At 36.3% G+C, this 19,077-nt stretch overlaps 1 protein-coding gene across 28 annotated transcripts in view; it reads right to left on the bottom strand.

Moving 5' to 3' along the window:
• Positions 1 to 19,077, bottom strand: part of DLG2 (discs large MAGUK scaffold protein 2) — a 1,831,252-nt gene that overhangs the window by 661,778 nt on the left and 1,150,397 nt on the right. For all 28 annotated transcript variants that reach the window (XM_037744434.1, XM_037744428.1, XM_017544957.2 and 25 more), the window contains one exon: positions 12,878 to 12,928. In XM_037744434.1, coding sequence (XP_037600362.1) covers positions 12,878 to 12,928 — 51 coding nt within the window. The remainder of the gene's footprint in view (positions 1 to 12,877; positions 12,929 to 19,077) is intronic.

The raw sequence follows: 19,077 nt of genomic DNA, 5'->3' as shown, positions 1-19,077 counted from the left end.
AAGACGTTAGTTTTAAAAATACCCTTATATGGTCATGTGTTGCTTAATGACAGGGATATCTTCTGAGAAATAGATTGTTAGGCAATTTCACCATTGTGCACACACCATAGAATGCACTTAAGCAAACATAGATGGTATAGCCTAGGCTATGCGGTATAGACCATTGATCTTAGGCTAGAAACCAGTACAATCAATATGTTAATACTGAATATTACAGACAATTTTAACACAATAGCAAATATTTGCATATGCAAACATAGAAAAGGTAGAGTAAAAATAGGGTATTACAATCATATGGAACCAGTGTCGTATAGGCAGTTTGTCACTGACCAAAACGTTGTTATGTGGTACGTGACTGTCCTAGCATTAGATGTGCTGGTAATAATCAGGGGCCATGTCAGAGAAAGATGGGGTAATGTTGCAACAAGTGATTCACAGAAGAAAATATTGGTTAGTTTAGATGATGTGAGGGCAGTAAGGCTTGGACTAATGAACTGGCAGAGAGTACTTGTTAATAATCTGGTGGCAGAGGGTTTGTGAGGTGAGAGAAAGGAGATAACTCAGCTGAGCACTTACAGAGAAAAATGGAGAAGGCTGGAGTCAGCAGCTGAATTTCAGCTAAATGCATTTTGTGCCGATTCATCTAACTCAGCCCTTTGAGGTATGTTTACCAGGCACTTCTCATTCCTGAGACTTTGATGCTTACATCTAAAGAAAAGTCAGATTAATGTCCCTCCAAATATCTGTAAACAGTATTTCTAACACACAATTTCTTTTTCCTGTCATCTGACTCCAATGGGTAATACTGCAAAAGCACTTCGTACACATACAAAGCCTGCTGGTTTCCAAATCAGAAAGGTTTCCAGGCAGTGGAGACCTAAATTCACAGACTGGTCCCTAGTCATTCTTGACACTTTTTAAAAATTACTCTTTCCTTCTTGGGAGTTAGGACACAGTAATGAATTAAAGAAGACTGTATGTGTAAGCTTTGGGGTATTAAGGTTTACTGCAACCTGCCAATGTTGTTTTACTGGAGAGCCTCGCTTTATCATCTTACCTCCATGGTGAAAGATGTGATTAGGATTTAGAAAAGGTCTAAATAATAATTTAATTGTACATTTTAAAATAACAAAAAGTATACCCGAATTGTTTATAACACAAAGAATAAATGCTTGAGGGACAGATATGACATTTTACATCATATGATTATTACACACTGCATGCCTCTATAAAAACATCTTATGTACCCCATAAATATATACACCTACTATGTACCCACAGAAATTAAAACTAAATTTTTTTTTTTAAATTAGAAAGAGTGAAGAATCTAAGCAATGCAACATTTATTTTGAGAACAGGCTGTGATAATATGACCTAGGACATGAGCTACCTGACAACGTCAGAACAGTGATAGCTGAAGTACCACTTCAAGATACATTTGTATAAAGAACTACTGGTCGGCAAGTTACATATGCCTGATTTGAGGTACCTGCATGTAAGAAGAATTTAAGGGAAGGCTCAGGTACACATAGGAAAGAAGGTGGGGGAGTCTGGTTGGGTCCTTGGAACAGTTATAATATGGGAATTGGAAGCAGCCAGTTTTTTTCTCTCTCCTTCTCTCCCTCTCTCTCATCTCCAGCCTCTAGCTTTCTCTGCAGAAAGGCTCATTATTTCAGATGACATTACTTCATATGGCAAAAAGTCCACATGGTAGCCGCTTTTCTGTCTTCTACCTCATACTTCACTACAGAGTGGGAATGCTGCTCCTCTTTGCCCCCATATGCCACTGTAGAAAATCCTGAAAACAATCTGCTTGGCATGATTTGGCTCAGGTGCCAGCTTCTAAACTGCGCATATGATCACCCAGATAGTTCTAAAACTAAAGATTTTCCACGCTGCAGCCACAGGGGTTCGGATTCATTTGGTTTAGTTGAGATTCATTCGATCTAATCATCGGTATTATTTCTTACTAGCTAACCAGGTTATTCCAATGAGCAGCTCTAGATCGATCAACTGTGTCACCAGGGGTACCATGACTGCATTCTTTCCCAGAATCATATAATTGGAATAAGAAGAGGAGCAGTTCCCTAAAAGGAGGAGGATTTTCTTAGACGACGTACTTTTAATGCACAGACAAAACACTAGCTGTTTAGTATTTTATATGCAGAGATTAGAAATGGGGGATCATTAAAATATAAGAAAGTATCAGAGCAAAATATCATAGTCTCAAACTATTGAAAATAAAACACTGTAATTGCTTACCTAGCCTGTAGTTAAGTTCTCAAGAGTTAACAAAGAAAAAATAAAAAGAGTTGCAAAGAATGCTAGGTTATTCTAGAAAAAATTAAGGTTGCAATCAAGTGCAGATTCCACTTATATACTTAACATACTTAAAAATATATTAATAATTGGGCATACACACATTTCAGAGATCACTTAAAAAGCTTACTATTAACCACAATATGTGCACACACACACACACACACACACACACAAAGCAGAAGCATATATTTGCCTCTTGACGTAGTCAAACAATCATAGCCTCAAGTTGTATCAACAATGTCTTCTTTAAAAAGGGGGAATAGATAAATGTTTGTGTATAAAAATTATAATAACTAATAATATTGATAATCTAGTGGCATCTAGTTCCAGAAACTCCTTTAGGCATTAAGGTGTTATTGCTATCTTTTTTTTTTAACCACAATGCTATGAAGTAGATAGTAGTATCCCATTCATTGTGGAGAAAACTGAGGCTTTAATAGGTTAAGTAACGATTTCAAGGTCATTCAGGAAATGGCTGATTGATTCTAGATTCTAAAAAAGGTCTGAGTTCAAACACTGTGCTTCTTTTCACCATTTTTATTATTATTTACTTTTTGTTTTATTATTTAAAAAATCCTCTAAATTTGGTATTTCTGATTTTTCCTCTGAATTTTGCAGATTATACATTTTTTTCCAACTTTTATTGTAGATTCCAGCGGTACATGCACATGTTTGTTATAAAGGTATATTGTGTGATGCTGAGGTTTGCAGTACAAGCAAACCTGTAGCCTCGGAAGTGAGCATAGTACTAACTAGGATGCGTTTCAGTCCTTGCCACCATCCTTCCTTCTCCTCTCTGCTATTCTCCAGTATCTATTGTCCCTATGTTTATGCCCATGTGTATCCAATGTTTAGTTCCCGCTTATAAGTGAGAACATGCAGTATTTGACTTTCTGTTTCTGCATTAGTTTGCTCTTAATTAGTTTACTCTTAGTTTACTCATTAGTTTACTCTTAGTTCTTTGAGAAATCTCCTAACTCCTCTCCACAGTGGCTGATGTAATTCTCATTCCTATCCACAGTGTAAAAACATTCCCATTTCACCACATCCCCACCAACATCTATTATGATTATTATTATTATTATTATTATTATTTTGAGATGGAGTTTCGCTCTTGTTACCCAGGCTGGAGTGCAATGGCGCAATCTCGGCTCACCGCAACCTCTTGCCTCCTGGGTTCAAGCAATTCTCCTGCCTCAGCCTCCTGAGTAGCTGGGACTACAGGCGTGCGCCACCATATCCAGTTAATTTTTGTATTTTTAGTAGAGAAGGGGTTTCACCATGTTGACCAGGATGGTCTCGATCTCTTGACCTCGTGATCCACCCACCTCGGCCTCCCAAAGTGCTGGGATTATAGGTGTAAGCCACCACACCCGGCCAACATCTATTATTTTTTAACCTATTAACAAAAGCCATTCTGACTGGCATGAGATGGTATCTCACTGTGGTTTTAATTTGCATTTCTCTGATGATTAGTGATTATGAACATTCTTTCATATTTTTTTAGCTGCTTGCATGTCTTCTCTTGAGAAGTGTCTGTTCACATACTTTGCCCACTTTTTAGTGGAGTTATTTGTATTTTTGCCTGTTTGTTTAAATTTTTTGTAGATTCTGAATATTAGACCTTTGTTGATGTATAGTTTGCGCATATTTTCTCCCAGTCTGTAAGTTGGTTGTTTATTTCCTTGATAGTTTCTCTTGTTGTGCAGAAGCTCTTTAGTTTTTGAGCTAAACTAGGTTCCAGTTGTTAATTTTTGTTTTTGTTGCAATTCCTTTTGAAGACTTTGCCATAAATTCTTTGCCAAGGCCAATACTGAGAAGGGTATTTCCTGGGCTGTCTTTTAGGATTTTTATAGTTTGAGGTCTTACGTTTAAGCCTCAATCCATCTGAGTTAAATTTTGTGTATGATAAAAGGTAAGAGTTCAATTTCATTCTTCTGCATATGAATATCCAGTTATCCCAGCACCATTTATTGAATAGAGAACCCTTTCCCTATTGCTTATTTTTGCCAACTTTGTCAAAGATCAGATGGCTTTAGCTGTGTGGCTTTACTTCTGGGTTCTCTAGGCTGTTCTATTGTTCTATGTATCTATTTTTGTACCAGTACCATGCTGTTTGGTTATTGTAGCCTTGTAGTATAGTTTGAAGTCAGGTAATGTGATGTCTCCAGCTTTGTTCTTTTTGCTTAGGATTCCTTAGACGATTCAGGCTCTTTTTTGGTTACATATGGATTTTAGAATAGTATTTTCTAATTCTGTGAAAAATAATGTTGGTAATGTGATAAGAATGGTATTGAATTTGTGGCCAGGCGTGGTGGCTCACGTCTGTAATCCTAGTACTTTGGGAGGCTGAGGCAGTTGGATCACAAGGTCAGGAATTCAAGACCAGCCTGGCCAATATGGTGAAGTCCCATCTCTGCTAAAAATACAAAAATTAGCCAGGTGTGGTGATGGGTGCCTGTAATCCCAACTATTTGGGAGCCTGAGGCAGAAGAACTGCTTAAACCCAGGAGGCAGAGGTTGCAGTGGGCTGAAATCAGGCCACTGCACTCCAGCCTGGGAGACAGAGTGAGACTCAAAAAAAAAATAGTATTGAATTTGTAAACCACTTTGGTCAGTATGGACATTTCAGTGGTACTGATTCTTCCAACTGATGAGGATGGAATGCTTTTCCATTTGTTTGTGTCATCTCTAATTTCTTTCCTCAGTGTTTTCATTTCTCTTTGTAGAGATCTTTCTCCTTTTTGGTTAGATGTATTCCTAAGTTTTTAAATATTCTTGTGGCAAATCTAAATAGGATTACATTGTTTATTTGGCACTTAGCTTGATCGTTATTGTTGTATATAAGTGCTACTGACTTTTATACATTGATTTTACATCCTGAAACTTTACTGAAGTTCTTCATCAGTTCTAGAAGTCTATTGGTGGAGTATTTAGGGTTTTCCTAAGTAGAGAATCATAGTATTTTATACTCTCATAGAGCATAGAGTATACATAGTTTTCTATTCTCTCAGTAAAGCAAGACACTTTGACTTCCTATTTAGATGTCTTGTATTTATTTCTCTTGCTTGATTCCTTTGACTAGGACTTCAAATACCATGTTGTAAGAGTGATGAGAATGGCTATCCTTGTCTTGTTCCAGATCTCAATGGGAATGCTTCCAGCTTTGCCCATTTTGTATGTTGGCTATAGGATTTTCATAGATGGCTCTTATTATTTTGAGGTATGTTACTTTGATGCCTAGTTGGTTCAAATTTTTTATCACGAAGGATGTTGAATTTTGTCCAAAGCTTTTTCTGAATCTACTGAGACCAAAACAAAATATGGATTTTGTTTTTAATTGTTTATGCAATTATTCATATTTATTGATTTGCATATATGGAGCCAACCTTACATGCCAGAAATAAAGCCTATTTGTTTGCAATTAATTAAATTTTGGATGTGCTGCTGGATTCAGTTTGCTAGTATTTTGTTGAGAATTTTTGTATCTGTGTTCACATCAGGGATGTTGGCTTGGAGTTTTCTTTTTTGCTATCTGCCAAATTTGGGTATTAGGATGATGCTGGCTTTGTAGAATGCGTTAGGAAGGGGACCCTCTTTCTTGATATTTTGGTACCTTTTCAGTAAGACTAGTTTCAATAAGACTAGTTTTTTTTTTTACTTTTAGACATTTGGTAGAATTTGGTTGTAAATCCATCTAGTGCAGGGCTCTTTTTTTTTTCTTGGTTGGTAGATGTTTGTTGTTGTTGTTGTTGTTGTTGTTTTTACTGATTCAGTTTCAGAACTCATTATTGGGCTATGTAGGGTTTCAACTTCTTCTTGGTTCAAACTTAGGAGGTTGTATGTTTCCAGAATTTTTCCATTTTCTCTAGATTTTCTAGCTTCTGTGCATAGAGGTAATCACAATAGTCTCTGAGGATGTTTTGTATTTCTGTGGAATCAGTTGTGATGTTGTCTCTGTCATTTCTGATTGTGCTTATTTGGGTCTTCTCTTTTTTTCTGTTATTCTGGCTAGTTGTCTATAAATCTTGTTTATCCTTTAAAAGAAACAACTATTGGTTTTGCTGATCTTTTGTATATTTCTTCTGCTAGCTTTGAGGTTAGTTCTTGTTTTTCTAGATCCCCTAGGTGTAATGTTGGATTGTTAGTGTGAGATCTTTCTTTCTAACTTCTTGATATAGGCATTTAATGCTATAAACTTTCCTCTTAATAGTGCTTTTGCTGCATCCTGGAGATTTTAGTATGTCACACCTCTGTTTTCATTAATTTCAAAAAATCTTTGATTTCTGCCTTAATGTTATTGTTCACCCAAAAGTCATTCAGGAAATAGGCATGGGCAAGGACTTCATGACCAAAACACCAAAAGCAATGGTAACAGAAGCCAAAATAGACAAATGGGATCAAATTAAACTAAAGAGCTTCTGCACAGCAAAAGAAACTATCATTAGAGTGAACAGGCAACCTACAGAATGGGAGAAAATTTTTGCAATCTACCCATCTGACAAAGGGTTAATATCCAATTATAATGTAAATATAATATCTACAAAGAACTTAAACAAATCTGCAAGAAAAAAAACAAACGACCTCATCAAAAAGTGGACGAAGGATACAAACAGACACTGTACTCCAGTCTGGGCAATAAAATGGGACCCTGTTTTTAAAAAATTGGTTCTTTCTTAAAATTGCTCTGTCATCTTTCAACTCTTGGATAGTTTTACTGGCTTCCTTGGATTTCTCCTGAATTTTGTTGTGTTTCCTTGTTATCTGAACTCTGAATTCTATGTCTGTCATTTCAGCCATTTCAGTCTTGTTAGGGACTACTGTTGGGAACTGCTGCAATTATTTGGAGGTTTCCAGCTTCATCTACATCCCTGCAAAGGACATGAACTCATTTCTTTATGGCTGCATAGTATTCCATGGTGTATATGCACCACATTTTCTTTATCCAGTCTATCACTGATGGGCATTTGGGTTGGTTCCAAGTCTTTGCTATTGTGAACAGTGCTGCAATAAACATTCATGTGCATGTGTATTTATAATAGAATAATTTATAATCCTTTGGGTATATACCCTGTAACGGGGTTGCTGGGTCAAATGGTATTTCTTCAGAAATCGCCATACTGTCTTCCACAATGGTTGAACTAATTTACACTCGCACCAACAGTGTAAAAGCGTTCCTATTTCTTCACATCCTCTCCAGCATCTGATGTGTCCTGACTTTTTAATGATCGCCATTCTAACTGGCATGAGATGGTATCTCATTGTTTTCATTTGCATTTCTCTAATGACCAGTGATGATGAGCATTTTTTCATGTTTGTTGGCTCCATAAATGTCTCCTTTTGAGAAATGTATTTGGAGGTAAGGAGATATTCTGAATTTTTGAATTGCCAGAGTTCATGTACAGATTCTTTCTCATCTGCGAGGCCTGTTATTACTTTATTTGATATTGCTATCACTTGGTCAAGGCTTTTTGATTTTATTTTTATTTTTTTTGAGACAAAGTCCTGCTCTGTTACCCAGGCTGGAGTGCAGTGGTATGGCCTCAGCTCACTGCAGCCTCTGCCTCCTGGGTTTAAGTGATTCTCATGCCTCAGCCTCCCAAGTAGCTAGGATTACAGGCACTCACCAATATGCCAGCTAATTTTTGTATTTTTAATAAAGACAGGGTTTTACCATGTTGGCCAGTGTGGTCTCAAACTACTGACCTCAAGTGATCCATCCACCTTGGCTTCCCAAAGTGCTGGGATTACAGGCATGAGCCATTGCACCTGACCTGTGTTTCTATTCTTTATTTCTTTTAGAGTCGAATTGTGGTATGTGTTGAGTATAGTTGTTTGGCTTAATTTCTGGATGTTTTTAGAGGATTGAGGCTCTTCATTTGTGACTAGATTTCTGCATTGGGTTTCACTAGCAATGTATGCTTTTCCTTCGGTCCCATTCTGGTCCTGGAGCTTGTCAACTCTGTACAGTGTTCCCAGATTCCTCCCTCCTCTACTTTGGTTTCTACATCGCCTCTATATCAACTTTCAATGTTTTATTTCAAATGATCTGTTTGAAGTGTAAAGATTTGCTCAATATTTTGTTTTCTTTTAGCGCAAGAGGTGCTCCCAGCTACAGTTAGTCAGCCACCTTGTCCCCTGTGTTACTTCAGGTTGACACTACCAGTGCTGGCTGTGAACTCCAAAGCCTGCTGAGCTAAAGGGTCTGCCCCTGAGGGTGCACACCCAATGCCAGATGCAGGTGAGTAGACAGATGTCTTGGGTGTGAGGCCACAGGTAGTCAAGGTCCAGCACCTACTGTTTTTATTAAGCTTACTTTTATTACAAAATTATTACAAAACCTTTAACCAAAGCCAATAAAACTCTGAATAAAATTCACACATTATATAAATATATTTCTATACATAAAAGTAGTTCCGAATGACTGCACTTGAAGATATGAACTAGGGCTCTGAGAGATAAATGAGGCTGGCAAGATGAAGAGGGCATCCATGGTTGCCTTGGATAAGATACCAATAAGATAAGAGTTTAAACCTTATCCTACATACAATAAAGAGTCTTTGGAGAAATTTTAGGATAAAAACAACTTAACCATTTTTATGTTTTAAAGACATCACTTTGGCTGCAATATTGCATATACATAGGATTTGGGAAAGAATGCAGGTATGCCATTTAAGATAAATAATTAATGGCTAAATTCTGCCAATGTTGATGGAGAAGAGAATAGTTTAAAAGAATATTGGAATGATAGAAGAATGTATCTGGTGTTTTGTAGGATGGGAAAATGCAAAAGAGAAGGAAGAATTCAAAGATACCTAGAGTATAATTCTGCAAATTCCTTTTATCATCACAATCTGAGCCTCTCAGCCATAGACACCTTTGATATCTCAAGACTTCCTGACACCCTGGATTCTTATGACATTAGCAAGTGTAGTTAAGTAAAGTCTGCCTTTGTGTACTCTGAGTAATTTATCCATTTTCTATGCATGAAATTAATGGCTTATGTGCCCCCAACTCAATTTGTATCAAGAATAGTTAGTTGACCAAGCATTGAGAATAGATTTATGATGCTTCTACAGCCCTCATCAGCATGCATAATTACAGTTTTGCAAAGATGCTAAAATGACTATCAGCTACCTTCTTTGACTCTCATATTCCTCACACCCTCACTAAAGTAAAAAACATTTGGAGTGCTTTCCCAACAGCTTCAGAATGTACAGCCATGTGGTACTATTTGAATGTTTTGTCTGACAAGTTAAGGATTCTTTTTCAACTAATTAAAAAATTCAAAGATCTGAACCAGTTCCTCAAATGTAAATTATTGACTTTTGTTAGTCATTATTTCACCTGTGCCAAAACAAAATGATTTATAGGACAAAGAAAAATGACTGATTCATTGCATCATGCAAATTCCTATAGAAGAAGCAAGTTTAGGATATAAGGCATGTAATGTGGGAATTTAAAAAATAGTGTTAGTGAACTGCCAGGTAAGAAGAGACCCATTAAAGTTGTCTAATGGTGGCCTCTTCAGTTCATCCAGATATCAAAATAATTAGAAAATCATTAGATATATGATTTATTTAGACCAAATTCTTTTAGCTCACATTGTTGATCTTTATGAAAATTCCTAATTTCAAATAGAATTAAGGATCTGTTACTTCAAATAATACAAAGCTTTTGAGTTTCTAAATTTCTAATTTTTTCTAGGTCTCTTTAGCTATTTTTAATAGTAGTGACATGAATAAAAAAACAGGCAGGGTTCAAGTAGATATTTGATAGAATTTCAGTTTTTACATAGTCTTACAGTTTAATAATTTTGGTAATAGATAAATTTCTTAACTGAACAGCAAAGTTTATGTATGTGAAATTATCAGTGTATATTTTAAGTATGTTTAAAATATATGCAAATATAAACATTAAATACAGAGGTACTACCCAAGCATGTATGTATTTAGACATAAATGGATATATTTATATAATGTTTGTGAATTTTTATTGAGCATGTTAACATTTGCATAGGCTCATTAATGTTTGCACCTGCCACTCCCTATCTGAGAGGCCTTCCTCTGCTCCTCTTTCAAAAATTTTTATTTTTTAGAGACGAGGTCTCATTCTATTGTCCTGACTGGAGTGCAGTGGCACAATCATAGTTCTCTGCAGCATTAAACTACTAGGCTCAAATGATCCTGCTGCCTCAGCCTCCTGAGTAGCTGGAATCTGAAGCATGAGCTACGATGCCTGGGTTCCACTCCCTTTTACATGGTTTGCTCCCTCCCATCTCTCCATAAGCCAGCTCAGGTATGATGCCTCAAGAAATTACTTCATGCTGATCACATGTAGAGAGCAATCTACTCATTTTCATAGTGTTTGCCTACTTACTTCTGTATCCTTGACCAGGCTGTAAAATTCTATAAAACTGGGTAGAAATGGTGAAATCAATGATCCGAGGTTTCAATGGGTTTTTAAAGTTTCATTGAAAGGGTACTAGAATAAATGATACGAACAGAAGGGAGGAAGTGTTCAGAGACGATGTTGCGTGACATAGGGGCTATGGAGATGGGGCAGTTAATGGCAGTAACATGGTTCAGAGTATGGTTAGGAACCCCAAGGCAGGAAGTCAGGGAGGTAAGTTGACATGCTGAAGATCAGGAAACATGTAAGATCAGAAACCAGACTAGAAATCACAGTTGTCTGACTCCTACTAAATGTTCTCTCTCATACCAATGTTAGCTTCTATTTTTTGACCTCTAATACAAGGGCAACTAAATAGTGTTCTATTCAAGATGGTGATGTACATTGGATGAAGAAAAGGGAGAAGGCTCAGCTTCATGGGCAAGAGACATGCTCAGCTGCATTGAGTCCTATGTTTAGAAAGGTCCCACATTTTCATTTTGTACTTCACTCTGTAAATCAAATAGCTTGTCCCGGAGAGAAACTTAATGATTTAGGAGAAATGTGTTGTTCTTTTGTCTCATTTGAGCTGAATTTCCATAAGCCTTACTTTTCTCCAGTTAGCATACAATTAACATTTTATCAGGTCTATAATGGAAGTTTTAAAGAATCCATCGGTCAAACACTTAAGTTTCAATGTAAATTTTTGTTTAAAACCACTTGCGCTTGATAAAATCAGCCTAAAGATAAGAAATACTCTGACTCAGGAGAGTGAATACTTAGTAAACTAAAAAAAAGAAATAAATTAAAGTGCAGGTCTAGAATCTTATGCTTGAATGATGGCTTAGTGAAAATATTTACATTTTTATTTCTTATACTAAATATGGTATGCTTTTGTTATAGGTTTACGAAATAAGTGTAAACAAGAAAGAGAAATTAAAAATTACCCCCAAATCCTTAACAGGAGTCAGCTACCAAAATGTATAACATTTTGGTATAGATCCTTCCAGGCTCTATGAGTATATTTACATGTATATATATTACATTACATAGCTTTGTGTCTATTGGATATCTTAAATACAATTTTTAAAGTTAAATTTTAATTTAATAATTGACTCTAGGTAGACTTTGTATCTTTTTGATTCAATATTTTTCTAAAGTACCAATTCAACATATATAATTTCTATTATATGAATATATAAACTTAAACATTTATTCTTTTTGTTTATTATTAAACACCTTTTTCAATCTTCACTATTATAAACCATACCAATATGAACATTCTTTGTGTATTTGTCCATTCCTGTAAGTACAATTTCTGGGTCAAAAAGTGTATTCATTTTAAAGGCTTTTAATCTGTGTTTCCAAATTGCTCTTTTAGGGTCGTATTACTTTCAGGACCTCTCACTAGCACTGGATATTCATATTCCTTTTAGGTTTTTACCAGTTGGACAGGCAAAAACTGTTTGCTCTCAGTGTCTTCCTTTGTTCTTAGTGAGGTTGAACAGGTTTTCAGGTGTTTAACCTTTTTCTTTTTTAGCGAATGTCCTGTTAATGCCTTTTGGTCACTTTTTTCTACATAGTCTTTGGCCTTTCTCTTATTGTTCTGTAAAATATCTAAACATATTAGGATTGTGTTGCACAGTTTCCATAATTTGTCAAAGGAGTTTGCCAAGGCCCTATCAACATATTTGCAGAGCTCTATGGGGTTTCTGTGTTTTTTTCTATGGGAGTAGTTTTACAATGCATCACTTTTTTTTTAAAGGAAATAAGAAATGCAAATGGTAACTGTAATTATGATGGCAGTATTGATATCACAAAAATGAGAACATCTTGTAACATATCTAAATAATGTATAGACCAAACACTAATAATAAAACCATCAAGAACAAAGTACTGTACAAGCTCATCTAACATTTCACTTTCCCATTCATTTCTCCAAATCCTGGAAATTAAATTTACATACAGAACATTCTGTTATTTGATCTTCTGTCTCAATGCTTTCTACTGTGAGCATTTCATTAATATTCTCATTGTGAGTCCTTTGGGAAACTTCCAGGTTACAAAACACAATTGTACAATTTCACAAGACAACCCATTAACACGTAGAATAGAATGTGAAATGCAAGATTGGTGCTTTGGAATTTTAAAACTTTTTTCTTACCCTCTCCAGTGTAATTTCTTCAAATTCATATTCGATTTCTGTCCCATTGACCTGTAAATAGGGAATAAAAAGGAAGAGAACTACTAAGTATATGTTGAGGAGGAGACAGCTGCATTTTAAATAATGCTTGGGGCTTAAATTTTCATTCTAGCTATAAATAACCACATTTTCTTGATATTTCTGATTGTGCATTTTCATTCAAATAAAATATTTTCCAAGCAATTCTAAAATATATGACTAAGATGCTATAAAAAATAATCAAAGATTATTGCTTCCTTTAGAATTCTGTGATTTTCTTGTGGGGAGGTGTAATAATACAAGATACATATTGTGAGTTTACAAAGAATATATCAGGGAGGGGTAATTTTACAATTATGAGGAAAATAATTTTCTCATTTTTTAAAAATATTATGTTTGAACATTAAAATATGGCCTTAAAAAATCAATGATAATGACAGCACAACATTGTCTCTTTTTTGAGCAGTAAAATAGCATGAAAATGATTGCATCATCTAAGAATACCTTTTCTTTAGTGACTCAAGCTCTGGTAATTCATCCCCATCATCCTTTTATTATCTTTATTGGAAAGCCCTGGACCATATAACCATAACTATGTACCTCAGTAGCAGTAAGAAAAGAGCAAAGTAACACACATTTTGAAATTCCTATTGACAGACTGTTTCAACCATCCAACCAATCCTTGTATTGATTTGAATTTACGGAAATACATTTTAAATACAACCAGGCACCTTAGATTTCCACAAATGTGCACAGAGGCTGTATGAAAAGCTGTTTTAAAATAATCTAACAGGCAGGAGAGGTGGCTCACACCTGTAATCCCAGCAGATTGGGAGGCCATGGCAGGGAGATCACCTGAGGTCAGGAGTTTGAGACCAGCCTGATCAACGTGGGGAAACCCTCTCTCTATTAAAAATACAAAATTAGATGGTCATTGTGGTGCATGCCTGTTATCCTAGCAACTCAGTAGGCTGAGGCAAGAGTTGCCTGGGCAACAAGAGCGAGACTCCATCTCAATCATCATCATCATCATCATCATCATCGTCATCATCATCATCGTCTAACAAATAGTCCTTTCACATTTTTATCTATCACAGAATTCTTCTCGAGCAGTCAAAACCTTTAAGCAAGAAAATTCTCACATTTGTTGTTTCTTATTTTTGATACATGTCTTGGCAATATCATTAGAATTCAGTAATCAGCCAGAAAGACTACTTTTGTGTTATTCTAACTTCAGTTTACTTTTCTATCTTAGAAGAATTTAAACAGTACCATGGATAGAGAGCTCTATGCAGGCAAGGCCCAGATAGTCAGCCCTGTTGCCCAACCCAGAGCCTGGCAAAAAAATAATGAAGGAGGGCTGGGCGCAGTGGCTCACACCTATAATCCCAGCACTTTGGGAGGCCGAGGCAGATGGATCACCTAAAGACAGGAGTTTTAGGCCAGCCTGACCAACATGGAGAAACCCCATCTCTACTAAAACTACAAAAATTAGCCAGGTGTGGTGGTGCATGCCTGTAATCCCAACTACTCAGGAGACTAAGGCAGGAGAATAATTTGAACCTATATTATCCGGAGGTTGTGGCGAGCCATTGTACTCCAGCCTGGGCAACAAGAACAAAACTCTGTCTCAAAAAAAAGAGAAAATAATTAAGGAAAATATAGTGAATGAAAGAGTGACTGAACTAATTAATTTACTTGTGTAATTTATAAACACAGATATTTGTGGATTTCCTTTTGTAAAAAATTTGAATGTAGTATTATCATCTAAAGGTGTAATTATAGTTCTAATCAGTGAAAGTATAGCATGACAATGACAATGGATTTACTTAGGTGAGCCCACCACCCACTCAGAGCATGTTTTTGATTTTCTAATTACATGAGCTAATTGGTGAACCAATGTACTGTTTTACTACATTATCAAACAGCCCTAAACTAAATTTGATTTTCTAGGCTTCAGCAGCTTAATGACTCACAGAAAAGAACCTGGTGATGTCAGAAAGCTTTAGCAGCTGTCTAGAGGGTTTTGTTTTGCATACGCAAAAGTAAAACACACAGACCCACACACACAGACACACACTTCAAACTCCTTGTATATGTATGTTTCCATATGAATGTTTTTAAAGACAATTTTCTATAGTCGATAGGAAGAGGACAAAAGGGGAAGGCTGAATTAACGTGATACGTTGTCATTCCCTCAGCATGTCTCCAGGAAGCTTTTCTTTGCTTCAGTGCTTCTCTAGAGTGAATCACTTCACATTATTAAAGTGCTGCAAACTGGGGAGAACAAACAACTTCTAAGAGAGAAAAACAAGCCTCTAATAATAAATATCTTAAGGCTCAGTGAAAGAAATTCTGGTAGAATATTTTAGAGGCATACATTGCATAGCTGTGGCCTATCAAAACCTATGCTTAACATTTCTACAATCATAAATGCTCACTCTTAGCTTTTAGAAGTATTATATACACATATCCTAATTGGCATTCCAAAGTTCCCTAGTCAGCTACACAAACTATTGCAGGCTTATATTTACCTCATGGGATTTTCATTTTCAACCCAAGAAAATAATATCATTTGTCTAATTCAACAGTATCCAGGTTCTTTTCACAAGGAGGGATCATGCCATCAAGGTTGAAATGAAACTTTGCTTTTAAAACAAAGCATTCCATGTGTACAACAAGCTTTGGTGAAACTATAGATGTGTGAAGGGTTTTTAGCATAGGTGAGGCATCATTGCAATGTTTACCTGAGGAGCATTTAAAGCATAGAATCACAAGAACCATTGAGGGAGTTCAGAAAAGACATTGGAAAGGCCCCACTCTCTATTCTTTCATTCCTAGGAGAGGGTGGTCTCTGTTCTGCCAAAGGACTCCTAAGACAAGAAATGGCCAAGATCTTGAGGGAAAGAATGAGACAGAAAAAAAGAATACCTCCATAGGGCTGGACATGGTGGCTCATGCCTGTATCCCAGCACTTTGGGAGGCCGAGGCGGGTGGATCACGAAGTCAGGAGATCGAAACTATCATGTCTAACACAGTGAAACCACATCTCGACTAAAATACAAAAAATTAACCAGGCATGGTAACACACCTATAGTGCCAGCTACTCAGGAAGCTGAGGCAGGGGAATCTCTTGAACCCAATGCAGTGAGCTGAGTTCATGCCACTACATTGACATAGCGAGACACCATCACAAATAAAATAAAATAAAATAAAAAATACCTCCACCTTAATTTGTAAAAATGTAGTGCCTTTTCAAACCAGTACACCAGTACAGTATTTTTAAAATACTTATTCTGACTTTACTTCTAAATGAACTCTCTAGAGTGGTTGCTACTGAATGATGAAACACCAAGACTCATCTATAGTAATTTACCCCTAACCATAATCTTGTATATCCTCACTCAGCAAAATCAAAACTGTTGTAAATGACTCCCATTATCTTCTGGGGGGTTTGCAGACAATCTATGATTGTCTAAACTTGCCTTGTTGTCTCACTGTATTTCCAATCAGTTTATGAATATACGATTTTCAATTTATGAAGTTCTTTTCCTGAAAAGAGTTCTGCTGAATCCATTTTTTTTCTCGTACAGAAACACTTATGGTAATATTTAAGTACCTTGGTCATGTTTTATGCTACTGATAGTTTGGGGCCTGGAGAACTTCATGGTTGGGGTTTTCTGTTATTCCATTTCTAGCCCTAACTGCCTCTCCACTTTGAGAACTAGAAAAATGAGAGGATTGACATTTTCAGATTTGGAGAGTCAGTCAAATAGATGAAACTTTTCAGTGTTGGAAAAACGTGTGTGTGTGTGTGTGTGTGTGTGTGTGTGTGTGTGTGTGTGCGTGTGTGCGTGTGTGTGTGTGTACGTGTGTGTGTGTTTTAATTGATTACAGTTCTGTGGTAACAGCTGGTAGGTTTCTCTGGTGGCCAGAAAATCAAACTGATGTCACATATTGTCCTTTACTGTTCTGGGCATGTAGCCTTCCTAGAATCACATGGCAGTTAAGTCAAGAGAATGACCCACAGCCCACTCAAATTTAAACTTGATATTCAAAATTCTAATTTCATGAGTGTTGAATGCATTACATATTTGCTTTTCTCCAACTTATAGTTTCTCTCCAGCTTATAGTTAATTTTACTGCTTTTTTCCTACTTCAGTGGCATAGTAACCACCTGCCTGGATGATGATATAATTTGATTTTGAGATACATTTTTATCTCCTGAAAAGAGGTTCTCCATAAATAACACATGTGAACTATTCCATATTTTAATGTTGTTTTATTGGAATCTTAAATAGTGATTTCACTGATTTTTTTTGCCACCTTTGTGGTTTTATTAAGGCTAAGGATACACTAAACTCTAGGATGAATAATTTTTTTTTTTGAGATGAAGTTTCAGTCTTGTCGACCAGGCTGGAGTACAGTGCCATGATCTTGGCTCAGTCCAACCTCCACATCCCAGGTTCAGGTTCAACTGATTCTCCTACCTCAGCCTACCAAGTAGCTGGAATTACAGACATGCGCCACCATGCTCGGATAATTTTGTATATTTAGTAGAGATGGGGTTTCATCATATTAACCAGGTTGGTCTCAAATTGATGACCTCAAGTGATCCACCTGCTCTGGCCTCCCAAAGTGCTGGCATTAGAGGCGTGAGCCACCGCGCCTGGCCCGAGATGAATAAATTTTATATATCTCTGTGTCACATATTATAACAAGTGCTGAAACAAGGATATCAAAGCATTCACTTTTTTGGACTAAACACAATTCCACTCAAAGAACCATGCATAAAGTGCCAAGAACAGTGATAGACACTGAGAAAATATTTTAAGATATAGCTACATTCTAAAGAAACACAAAACCTTTAAAGAGGCACCAAAACACAAATATATTAAGGCCTGACAGAAGTGTGATATCTAATATTTAAAATCTAGAGGTAGACTAAAGCTGCAGTGCCACGATTGCCGCATGCAACGTATGTGCAGATCTATTTACTATTTGTTGTTTACATAGATTAAATCACTTAGTAGGAGAGAACATGATAGATGATGTACTAATCCTTCTCCTTATTATAAGAAAGTATGATATGGTAAACAAGGTATACCTCTGATTGTTATTGTTTCAACATCTAACACTGCAATTGGACTTTGGGAGGAATGTGATCATCATGCAAACTGGGACATCTGGTTTTCAGGGCTTCCTGCCACTTCTAGAATAAGGTGGGGCAATGCCACTTTGCTTCATCCACAGATGTAGCATACATTACAGCGGCTAGCATGATGACTATGTGAGTGAGTAAGTAGATGAATCAAGGAATGAATAAATGAGATTTTTAGATGGGTTAAACCTGATGCACTCAAAGAAGACCTTGGTTGCTAATGGGGATGCCATGCCTATGGAGCCTAGGCCTTTTGCCATTCCTCGTTTATTCATCCTCACCTCTGAGACTGGCTCTTCTCAGAAGCCCTGATTTTACAGGGTCACACCATCATCAAATGCCCCAGAAAATCTACACACACACACATACACAAACACACACACCCATGTACGCACTCATTTGCATTCCTCTTTTTTAGTACCTTGCCAATATTCATCCTTCCCTTTTTTTGGAGTAATCTTATAGTAAACTTGTCATGATGCATTACCGTTTTTCACACTTGAGCCTATATACAGTCCGATACTCAGTAGGTGAAAATATGACTTCCAGAGTAAGCAAAGACACAGATTTGAATCCCCTTTCCAACATTTTTAATGGGCGTGAGTTTGGGCAACTTCCTTAATCTCTTAAAACCTCAGTTTCTTTATGTGCAATAGTCCTTCCTCATATGGTTATTGCAAGGATTAAATTAGATAATTTATGTGAATTATCACACATCTTAAGTGATTAAAGAGATTTTAGCTAAAATCTCACACAATTATCTTCTCAGTTCCTACTTCATAAAATTCTTGGCAGGAATAAATAGTATTATACACATTAACTATTTGGCACAAAGCAGGTCTTTAATAATGAGAGCTATTATTATTAGTTCTGAATTACAAATCTATAAGGGTCAAAAAATTTACTTTATCAAATACTGAATATTTGCTAATTTATCCAGTAATCCATAACTTAAGCAAACAAACTTGTCTATTTCTACAAGATCTACTAAAACCCTTTCCTAACCCAAATATCTTTTTCT

Source organism: Cebus imitator, unplaced genomic scaffold, assembly GCF_001604975.1.
Source record: "Cebus imitator isolate Cc_AM_T3 unplaced genomic scaffold, Cebus_imitator-1.0 Scaffold174, whole genome shotgun sequence".
Classification (NCBI taxonomy): Eukaryota; Metazoa; Chordata; class Mammalia; order Primates; family Cebidae; genus Cebus; species Cebus imitator.
The sequence above is the reverse complement of the archived record's forward strand: the minus strand, read 5'-3'. Positions and strand labels throughout refer to the sequence as shown.